Source organism: Bactrocera tryoni, chromosome 3 (assembly GCF_016617805.1).
Source record: "Bactrocera tryoni isolate S06 chromosome 3, CSIRO_BtryS06_freeze2, whole genome shotgun sequence".
Classification (NCBI taxonomy): domain Eukaryota; kingdom Metazoa; phylum Arthropoda; class Insecta; order Diptera; family Tephritidae; genus Bactrocera; species Bactrocera tryoni.
The window spans coordinates 8,158,072-8,169,940 of record NC_052501.1 but is presented as its reverse complement, the minus strand read 5'-3'; the positions used below and the strand labels follow the sequence as shown (position 1 = coordinate 8,169,940).

Below are 11,869 nucleotides of genomic sequence, written 5' to 3'. Positions count from 1 at the left end.
TCAGCAAACGTGCTGTTTCGACCGGGTCGGACCATATTTTTGATATTTCAGGGTCTATTCTGGGGTTTAACCTACAGTACCCAGTAGAGGTTGCGCAAGGTTTACTCTAAATTATCGGGGTTAAGCGTCATCTCTTGTCATCAAACAAACAATCGTCGCACTCGCGACTTGGCTCCCACATCACTGTTGACAATTATAACTTCCTAGTCGTAGTTAATTTGGTCTATTTTGGAACCAGAATCAATAATAACAACAACGTAAACTTTGAAATCCAATGCAGAATAACTTTTGCCAACAGGTGCTATTCGGACTGAGTAGGCAATTGAGAAGTAAAGCCCCCTCTCGACTAACAAAGACCAAACTCTAAAAGTCACTCATTATTTCCGTCCTGCTATATGGTGCAGAGGCATTGACGATGACAACATCTCGCGGAAGATTTATGATCCTTTGCGCATTGACAACGGCGAGTATCGGAGTCCATGGAACGATGAACTGTATGAGATATAGAACGGCATTGACATGGTTCAGCGAATTAAGAGACTGCGCCTACGTGGGTTAGGTTATGTCGTTTGAATGGACGAAAACGCTCCAGCTCTGAAAGTATTCGACGCAGTATCTTGGGTAGAATTAGAGGAATAGGAAGACCTTCAACTTCGTTGGAAAGACCGGGGGAAAGAGACCTTGCTACACTTGGAATCTTTATTTGGCACCAATGTGTCAATGAAGAAGATGAATTCCAGCTCTTCGTCTGCTATGGGTGATGGTTTAACTCTAAGAATGCCATTCATTGAGAAGTAGTCAGTACATCGCAAGCACGCATGCCTTTGCAAGTGCTCGACAGAAGACATCAAGGGACATCCTGTAATGGATGTATTTTGACACGTCTGAAGCTTCTTCATCTGAATTTAATTGCAACCAGGCGGCCATATCGGTGGAGAGTAGTTGACGACCGGCCGGCCGACTTTTCCCACGAGCGGCCGGCTAGCGACATCAGGATTTTGTTGCGGCTATGTACTTTGGCAATAACCGCTTATGAAGAGTGAAGAAGCACTGGCTGTCAAGTGGAATGCCGAAAATCTTAGGTTTGTAGACAGTCGGAATTTGAATGTCAACGACTGTGATATTAAGATCCAATCTGTACTTCTTCGTGAGGTTCGTAAATTCGGCAGAAATTATTTTTCGAAGCAACAATACCAACTTCGAACAAGTCGGTGTTTAGAAATAAAAAAAGAAAAACCAACAATATAAATTTAAAAAACAACGAACTTCTCTTTTGCAAACAATTAAATTATTTATTTAGTTTCTCTTTAAAAAAGCTAACAATTATTAAATGTATTCTCTTCGAAATTTTTCTTAGTTTCACATTAAATTTTTCTCTTGCTTCATTTAATTATTAAATTCTAATATCAATGTTGATCAAAGCTGCCGCTCTTTTACTTCTCTGCCTCTTTAGCTTTTTTGTTCGCCACCATTTGCTCTTTAACAAAGCTACCCAACAAATCAGCGCCCTCTTTATTGCTCTTCTCGTAGTAAGGCAAGAGCGACATGCGCTTCAACCAAGCAGCCAACTGTGGGAATTTCTCTTCATCGATGGGCGCAAATTGCACGGCGGTGGACACCGAAGCGACAGCACAAAGATCAGCGATAGTCAAATGCTCACCGCACAAATACGACGCATTGGCAAGACACTTCTCCAAACCATCGTAGGCCAATTGCATGTATGAGATTTTCTCTTCCTGAATTTTGTCCGCACCAAAGTAGATAATCGGTTCGACCATAAGACGCACGCGTGGGAATAAATGACCGGCATCGAAGTAGAGACGCGCATCTACTTCCCTACGCTTCTGCGGATCTTTGGGATAGAGTGTCTCATCTGATGAGTATTTATCCACCAGATAAGCGTTAATCACATGCGAATCTGTTACAACAGTGCCGTTGTCATCCAGCACCGGTATGGTGTGCTGAGGATTGAGTTTGAGGAATTCAGGTGTTAGATGATCGCGCTGTTTAAGATTCGTGGGACTGCAGATGGGGAAGGTTTGTGTGGGAGAGCAGAAAAAATTATTGAATAAATTAGCATTTAAATATGAGATAGAGAGTTGTAAATAGCGATTAGTGCTTCGGTTGTCATATATGTACATGAAACTTATATGGCGGCAGTCATGAAAATCAAAGTTTACTGGATCCAAATAAGTGATATAACTTTACATAAATTTACTATTTTATTTTACCATAATATAAAAAACGGAAATTTTTGTTTTAGCTTTGGAATTTTGTGCTCAGCTGAACTAAAAGCGGCGATCATTTGATTACGTTACGTATACTACGTTCACACGCTTGACATTCCGAATGATAAGCATCACGACACTTACCGCAATTCTAATTCCAGTCCAATAGCGGCGGCTGTCAACAGCACGGCGCGGCATGGAGGGCTACGTAGCGTATAATACAGAACTGGTTTTGCCGACATCTTGACCAAGTTGGTAGTTATCTAGACAAATATGTAACGTCGAGTGTTGATGAAAGAAACAAAAATTATTATTATAAATTATAAATGAACACAAGTGCATATGTACTTATGTATATATATAATATAAGGGAAAAAAACAAAAAAAGATAGTTCGCTAACTCCTCTTCAAACAATTCACTTGGCCACTACAAAGTGCCAGCAACGGTATTAGCTATGAGTATCTATATTCAGAACTTCACTCCACTTCCTATAACTTTTCATAATATAATATTTCACCGATTTTGTATAACTAATTATATGGATTTCGAGCACAGCGAGGTGTACATTCGAAGTATAGAAATACAAAAACACTTAACAACAAAAGTTATAATTCATCAATTCGTTTACAATTAATGCTGAACAACACACCTGAACACTTTGTCGCTCACTCTGTAACTGAGCGTTTCACGACACGAACCGGTACTTTTTGTAAAAGTTACCAAAAAACAATTCATAATTGCTTTGCCTACTTTTTGTTTTGAGTTGCGTCATGCAGTGAGCGTGGCGAGAGACCTAACTGTATTGCTCTTGAATAGTGTTGCCATTGAGATAAAGAATTATTAAGTTTACTGAATTTTTTTATTAGGGCATTTTAAGAGGGTATTCTGGTCTAGAAGCATGAATTTCAGGTAATTTTTAAAGTGTCGTAAAAAAAAGGCAATTAATATTTTTAGTATCCGTTTTTTTATTAGTTATTTGTTAATTTTAGAAGAGTAAAGAAAAAAATTAAAAACTAAAAAAGTAAAAAATTTCAAAAATTGTGAGCTGACGAAGTGGGGGGTCTTTAAAAATTTCCACGTCACCATACCTATGATTTCAACACTACTAGTTATCTGAAACCAAAAAAAAAGAAAGATTATTAATCTAGAATAATGTCGCAATCACCGGAACTACGAAAAAGTGGGAAAAATTTTTTTTCACAAAATGGCGACTGCCTGAAAAAAAAGTTTTTTTGTATCACTTTTTTTGATTATTTCGAATTTTTTTTAAATAATAAAACTAAAAATTTGGGAATGGGGCTAGTTCCAACCATAGACAAGCCTATAAAGAAGACTCTAGAAAAATTTCAAGTAAGTCGGTCCAGTGGAACCTGAGAAATCGTGGGTATCGTTCCGAAAAAGTCAGTTTTGAGAAAAACGCGTTGAAAGTTTTGCGTAAAGTCTTTTGTTCGATTAGTTCTGGCCGAAGCAGTTTGGAAGTTGGGTCAGAAAAATGCCTATATGTCCGAGAATAATTTGAATTTTGAAAAATCCTCTTGTACACATATTCTTGAATAGTTAACCTTTGGAAATACAAAAAGTTACGATTTTTTTAAATTTCTAGACCAGAATACTCCCTTAAGCAAGAATATATAGGCGTTCTAGCAGTGTTAGTGTTGCATTTTTGTTCAAGGTTAGTAAATTTTGTCGAAATTTTGTATTATTAAAAGGTTACTTCTTTCTTATGTTATGCATATATAAATATTTTATATGAAAAGCTTGATAAAACGAGTCAGTTCTAGTACGATATTTCAAGGTATAGGCATAAATTATTCTAAGATAGTCACACATAAAAAGGCTTTCTCTCACACAAATCTTCTTTGATCTGCCATTTCTTGGGTAGTCGAAAAAGTATTTTCGTATTTCTAATCAAACTTCAACTTATTTTTTTTTAATAAATATTAATATTAGCTTACAAAGATCATATTTCGATTTTTTGAGACAAAATTTTCATTTATTCTAATATAAGTAAGTATCATATATGGGAGTCTTTTTCCAAAAAAAGTGGCAAAATAAAAAATAAATCACATGGCAACCTGCTAGAAAACAGTAAATCTTTGGTTGTTCTCTTTTGTAGAGCAAACTTTTATTAGAATAATTATTATATATTCTCTCTTACAATAAGGTACGCGTAGTCAGCGACAAAATTAATTTATGCCTATATGCTAATGCCATCTGAAGTATGTACGTCAGTATCTCATAAAAGTATAAAGTAAAATAACTAGCTTAAGTTAGATTAGGTTACACTAGCTGGCTGTCATGCTTTACATAGACCTACAGGTGCTTTGTAATACCAGATGGAGGGTTTTTAATACAAACTGAAGTTTATGACAGGCTGGACGCCAACGCTTTTTGCGAAGTATAATAGAGACTTGATAGCTAATTTCGATACATAATCCAGTCCGTTGAACCGCGAAGCTTCTATATATTTGAGCCGTGTTCCAGATAAGGCCGGATATAAGTAGAGGAAGTATTCTAGCGCCTCTCTCATGCCTATTTCACAGCATTTTCTAGTAAAATAAGTAAATGTAATGAAAAAATCGAATCTAAATAGAGAACCTAAGAAGTATGCTATTGATTATTTTGAAATGCTGCTTGTAGGGTATACATGATTAAGCGAAATTATCAAAACTAGAAACGGATATTTAATTAAAACTTATTTGTCATGAATTGAAACAGCTATTTTACATTTTCTCAGCGTTATTTTTCAAGGTATACTAAATTAGCCACTATAGTTACAAAATTAGCTTAGCTGTAGCTTAAATAATATTACACTACATATCGTCACCTAAAAAGCAAAATAGCGTATCATCTATGAAATCGAAATTGATTTTTTTGTTAACGATTCACTACATCGTATTACATATATGTAGCATAAAATTTTCAGCTTCCGCAGTCAGACATAACCTATATATAACCATTTTATAACCGAAACCTAAATTTTGTTTCAATTATATCGTTTTTCCTTCGCAGTACACATACGAACATTGATGTTACGCTTTTTTGGTATATGAGGCATATAGAACCAATAGATAACCATTTATAATAACCATTTTATAACCAAAACCGAAATTTCAACATGATTGGTTTCTATTACATAATTTTTCCTTCGCCTATAAACTTATGAAAAGCGATGTTACCTTATTTTGCATTTTACATAGGCGACGATATAATCTAGAGTCAGCCGAAATGTTGGCGCATATGTAATTTTATTATAACCAGATAACAAATCAACTGAAAAGTCCATATCCACACGAGCTCACTTTTGTTCAAGCATAATAAGCCCGAGTTTTTGGGTCGGTATGAAACAATATACATATGAAACATGGCTCTTATCATTTCAGTCCGAAGTTCTATCGACAGTCATCCGTGTGGACGACACACTATGAAACCGCTCCAAAGCGTGGAAAAACGCATGGCAATGCATCTTATCACAAGTCTGTGAAAACTGACGATTTCTGTAGCAAATGGTAACAGGAGACGACAAATGGATCAAATACAACAATAATGTGCTAAAAAGGTCATGGTCCAAGCGTGGTGAAGCTCAACAAATGGTCGCTGAGGCAGAATTGACGCCTCGAAAGGTTATGCTGAGTATTTGGTGCGATTGGAAAGGTATCATCCACTGTGAGCTACTCCAGCCTGGTCGAACGATTGATTCTACATTTTACTGTCAACAACTGAAGAGTTTGAAGCAAGCAATCGGAAAAAAACGACTAGAACTGATCAACGGAAAGGACTTCGTCTTCTATCAGAACAACGCCAGACCACACACATCTTTGAAGACTCGGCAAAAACTGGGAGAGCTTGGCTGGGATGTGTTGAGGCATCCACGATTTAGCCCTGACATTGCACCATCAGACTACCATTTATTTCGCTCAATGCAGAACTCCCTTAATGGAGTAAAGTTGGCTTCAAGAGAAGCCTGTGAAAATTACTTGATGCAGTTTTTCGCCGAGAAACCAGAAAAGTTTTACACTGATGGAATAATGTCTCTAGCGGAAAATGGCAAAAGTGGTTGATCAAAATGGTACATATTTGGTACATTAAAGTTCATTACAAAAAAAAAATAAGTTGAAGTTTGTTTAGAAATACGAAAAGACTTTTTCGACTACCCAATAAATTTTACGCAGTTCGTACAATTTATTTTCACTGTGTTCTCAGAAAGCAACCATTTCATTTTTTGAAGAGACTTTGTACTTTTAAAAATTGGTTCGAAATTTGAGAGTTCCAAATTTCATAATACTACGTGTAACGCAGAAATATTTAGAGCGTCTTCTTCAAAAATGCCGAACAAACTTACATTGCATTTTTATTCATGTCAATACATGATTTCACAATTCTCGATGATATGCACAAAAAATAAGTTTATCAGCAAGAGTAACGTAAAATTCAAATCACTCATTTATCAACAAAATCCCTTCCACTTTAAGATTTTCCAGATAAATTGTTCAAAAAAAATTTGCTTACCTTTGATTTTTATCACTATTGTAATTGCTAGTAAGTTGCAAACGTTATCAGCTGCTTAAACTTATTGTACTTTATGCTGATTGCTGGAAGTCTTATGACGATTGATTTCGTAATAGGATTTGCCTGTGAATTGCAATCGTCATTTCGCCAATAATTATTTTTGTCGTATGCAGAATTTTCTACGTCAATGACTTAATAAAATTCAATATCGCATCAATTGATGCTCGTATTTAATACCACATAATATTCTCGGAGCTGATAAGCTGAAATGTTGAAAATTATGCAGTCGGTAGAAAGAGGTTTTATACTTTTATGGCTTACAAGTTTATGCTTTCAAATGCTCATTGTGTAGTTTTGTAGTTTATTTCACAATGACAGATTCAATGACGAGCATATTCCAACTAACAAAAAAGGGTATTTTCTTCGTGGTGAATTTCAACTAGTCAAATTTCTGCGCTCAATCATGTTGATAGGACAGCTCAATTATTTCTTCATCGTCTTGGAACTGTTAAGGGGTTACATGGGTGTCCTCGGCTAAAAAACAGCCTTTTTTCAACAATTTTTTTCATATAAAAAACTAAATATTTTATTAGAATTTTTTATTTTTACAAACATACACTATTAACAAAGAAATTCTGAAATTTTTGGAAAACAAATATTTTAAACTCGACCATTGTGATGCCATTTCCGGTGACTCCTCGAAAAAAGATACTCCTGCGTTGACGGGATATCTCCTTACAGAATCTTCTAAAGTGAAAACATATTTGCGTGAACATTTACTTCAAAACATAAATATTCTCCAAATTCATCAAACAATTTTAAATGAAAGAACCGACTGAGATATACATAAATATATAGTAAACAAAGCATAAGGAAAAATTCTTGAGACAAATATAGTGTAGGCCTCCGCTGTCAAATCGTAAACAAATTCAATTTAATTTCACTTCGCTCAACCAATTTCGTACCCCACACTTCCCTCTACTTTTTTGGCAACTTGTTTGACTTTTCAGACTTTCGTCACAGTCGCTTACGCACCCCATTGCTCTGCCCGTTGTATCTACAAGTACTTCTGTGTGTTGTAGGCGCGCGTATTTATGCAACTGTGAGCGCGCTTTCGCGCTACAATCACCACCGATTTAATTAAAATGCAAATTTGATTTATGAATTGACAATATTTCGAAAACAAAATGGTCGACACTTTCGTGCAAAATATTGCATTTAAATGAGCTTGCCACACAAACAAATTAGCAATTAAAGCATATGACAGACATTGAATGAGTATTGGGTAGATCGCGGAATTCGAGTGAAATTGAAATAAAACCAAAATAAAGAACGACTTGGTTTTGAAGTGAGAAAGTGTCTTCCTAATTTAATTGATTTCTAAAATATAACGAATTTTAGAGGAAATTTTTTTCCAAAGTTGTTTGGCAGTTATTTTGTTACAGAAGAGTGTATTTTTTCATTTCAGACCTTTTTTTCAGTTAAATTGAATTATGGTAACTTTCACACTAAACGCTTTAGAACAACAACGATCATTGGTTATTAAAAAAAGGGTATGTATCATTCTTCTTCTTCTTTAGTGGCGTAGACACTAGCCAGCCATTCTTTCTTTTCGGTGTTTGACGCCAATTGGAGATTACAAGTGTAGCCACGTTCTTCTCCAACTCTCCTTTCCAACGGAGTAGAGGTCTTTCTCTTCCTCTACTTCTCCCAGCGAGTGCTGCACGGGATACTCTCAGAGCTGGAGTGTTTTTATCCATACGGACGGCATAACCTAGCCAGCGCAGCTACTGTCCCTTAATTCGCCGAATGTCAATGTCGACGTATATCTCGTACATTTCATCGTCCCATCGTCTGCGGTATTTGCCGTAGCCAAGGCACAAAGGACCACAAATCTTTCGCAGAACCTTTCTCTCGAAACTCGTAACGCCGACTCGTCAGTTGTTGTTATTGTCCATGTCTATAGCAGGCCGGGTACGATGAGTGACTTGTAGAGTTTGGTCTTTACTCGTCGAGAGACGAATTTAATTTACAATTGCCTACTCAGTCCGAAATAGTACCTGTTAGTAAGACTATTCTGTGTTGCATTTCGACGTTGTTGATGGTGTTAATGCTGGTTCCAAGATAGAAGAAAGTATCTATGATTTCGAAGTGACGACTGTCGACAGTGACGTGGGGCCAAGTCGCGAATGCGATGACTGTTCGTTTGAAGGCTGGGTATATTTCGTCTTATCTTCGTTCAGACCTATTCCTTTCGTTTTCTTATCCAGTCTGGAGAAAGCAGAACTAACGGCGCGGTTGTTAAGGCCAATGATATCAATACCAGCAGCTGTACACTTTTGTAGAAGATTGTACCTTCTGTATTCAGATCTCCAGTTCGAATTATTTTCTTCAGGAATAGATTGAAGATGTCGCACAATAGGAAAACGCCTTTTCTGAAACCTCTTTTGAAATCGAACGGCACGGCGAGGTTCTTGTCGATCTTGATGTAGCTTTTGGTATCGTTCAACGTCAATCTACTCAGCCGTATTAGTTTTGCGGGGATACCAAATTTAGATTTGCTTTGCTTGTTCTTTAGGCGGGTAATTGCTATTCGAACCTCTTCATGATCGGGCAATGGAATGTCTACTCTATCGTCATCAATTGGAGAATCGGGTTCGCCGTCTACTGATGTCATGCCATCTTTGCCATTCAGCAAGCTGGAGAAATGTTCTCTCCATAATTTTGGTATGCTCTTTGCATCGATTACTAGATCACCTCTGGCGGGTCAACAAGAATATGCTCCGGCCTTGAGACCTTCTGTTAGTCGCCGCGTTTTTTCGTAGAATTTTCAGACATTACCCTTGTCGGCCAGCTTGTCAAGCTCTTCATACTCAAGCATTTTGGCCTCTTTTTTGTCTGCTAATGTGTCTCACTTCCCTCGTCAACTCTCGGGATCTCAGTCACTCTCTCCCATCTCGCACGTTTTGTGGTCGACTGTAACGTTGTGAGGTAGGCAGTCTATTTTCTCCCAAAAAAAAAACCAATGGTTTCGTTTGCAGCTAAGTAACTTGAAATGTCGTTCCAAAGTTCCCTTATACCGGAGTTGCCGATGAGTGCTCTCAGAGCAATTGTAGTTCGCGACGTAATTGTAGTTTCTCAACGTTGAACCTTCCTTGTGTTTGTTGACGTGCGTTTTTTGCTGCACAGAGACGAGTGCGTATCTGGGCTACAAGAAGATAATGGTCAGAGTCAATGCTAGATTCACAGAACGTATGCACAGCGCTGGGTGAGAGATTTTTCGCCTTCTCACTTTAGCTCACCTTCAAACGGAATGGCGTTCAGAGAACTTTTCTCACTGGCATGAACTTCTACACATAGCTTGGTTTATAATGGCATACTCACCTTAGAGTCTCAAATTAATATAGCTTCCATACAAACTGAACGATCAAAGTCAAGTCCTTGGCAACCGAATAATTCTCAACTACAATCATCAAACAAAAAAGTCAAATTCAAAATAACTACAAACTTTAAGACATTTTAAATCTTCTTACCAACAACAACTATCGCATAGATGAAAGTTTGTAACAAATAATGGGCGATTGCTAACGAAAAAGTTATGATAAAAAAAGTCTTACAGTAACTTTAAAAAGTATTAAGAGATGACAGAAATTTGCATAAATATTGAAAAGAAGCTAAACTTCTCAAACAAATAAAACTTTTGTCAAAGTAAAAAATGAACGAAGTGACTGCAAGAGATTAAACGTTGAGCTGGTCATGCGCCATTAAATATTTGTTGGTGAGTGTGCCATTTTCTTACTTAGACATTTATATAATATAAGAGAATCTAGAGAAAATCACCGAAATTTTGAAAAAAAATATTGCATGAGTCATTAAATTATTCTATACTATATATAACATATAACCTAAGAAGTTCCAATAAAACCCATAGAGCTACCCTTCAAACTTTGCTAAAGTGCACACTAAGACTAAGTGAATACCTTTCACTCAACGTTCAAGCCTTTGGAAAATGTTAGCTAATTAATCGATTAAATGCGCTTTACAATATTTCTAATGGCAACCCGAAATGGCATAAAATGGCTGTGCGTAATTTTAGTCGACCCTTTCGCGTAACCTTTTTTGGCTACGTCCCTTGCGCACTTTCCTCGCCGTGCTTATTAGTATCCAGAAATTTAAGTAATGACACAGAGCTTCACGTTATCACCGTTTGCTTTCTAAACGAAACTAAGCGGCATTACCTCAATTAGAGGCAAGCGGTTAAGTGCTACTCGCTCCAGCACTACTTTGAGTATTATTTAGTAAAAAGCGAACCACTTTTTCGAGAACCATTTAAATTTTAGCACCGATCCCACTCCATTGTGGCTATGAACTTCTCTTCAACGTTTCAGCTGTTGTCAGCATTTAGCAGGAATTTTTGTTCCTTTTACTTTTCTCCTTTCTATTATGTAGACTTATTTAAATGTTATACATACGTATATATCTAACGGTGTATTTACGTGTACTCTTTGTGTGGTTCTTCGTTGTGTATACATTTTTGTGGTTTGACAATAGTCGTCCGTTCTTCTTGTTAATGACATTGTTCAGCTGTTAGTTGGGCTAAATTGGCTGATTGAATTTAAATAATGGAAGTCTTGGAGCTGACAAAAAAGCCAAGTCGTTCAAATAAAAATTCTACAAATTTGAATTGTTAGTGGAAGAAATACATCAAGAAAGAATTTAAAGCACGTTTTGTTCAAATATATCTTTCGAAACGAAAATGGCTATGAAAAACTGTATTGGCTGTATTAATGCTATAACTGGAATTTTATGGCATTAATTCTTCATATATGTATGCACATACAATAGATAGATATATAGAAAATAATTCAGGTTTTGTACTACGAAATATGGTCTATGGTATTGTGTTCGTCATATCACATATGGTCATAATGGTTCTGCACTCTGCATAATTCCTTGAACACGTCATATTAAGTTGGTTACGAACACCTAGCACCTACCTAGCTGTTTTATGTATATAAGCGACCTTGCAGTTTTTTAGATATCGAATTGAAAATTTTCACAAGTCCTTTTCTACTTATCAAGCTGCTTTCTTGCCTGAATCGCCGATATCGGATCACTATTGCATATAGCT

At 36.5% G+C, this 11,869-nt stretch overlaps 1 protein-coding gene across 1 annotated transcript; it reads right to left on the bottom strand.

Annotated features, from left to right (window-relative positions):
* Positions 1 to 1,327: 1,327 nt before the first annotated feature.
* Positions 1,328 to 2,938, bottom strand: LOC120772659 (glutathione S-transferase 1). Its single transcript, XM_040101390.1, has 3 exons — positions 2,879 to 2,938; positions 2,373 to 2,491; positions 1,328 to 2,022 (listed from the first exon to the last, which is right to left on the bottom strand). The coding sequence occupies exons 2-3, from the start codon at positions 2,468 to 2,470 to the stop codon at positions 1,434 to 1,436; spliced, it is 687 nt and encodes a 228-aa protein (XP_039957324.1). The 5' UTR covers positions 2,471 to 2,491; positions 2,879 to 2,938; the 3' UTR covers positions 1,328 to 1,433.
* Positions 2,939 to 11,869: the final 8,931 nt, after the last annotated feature.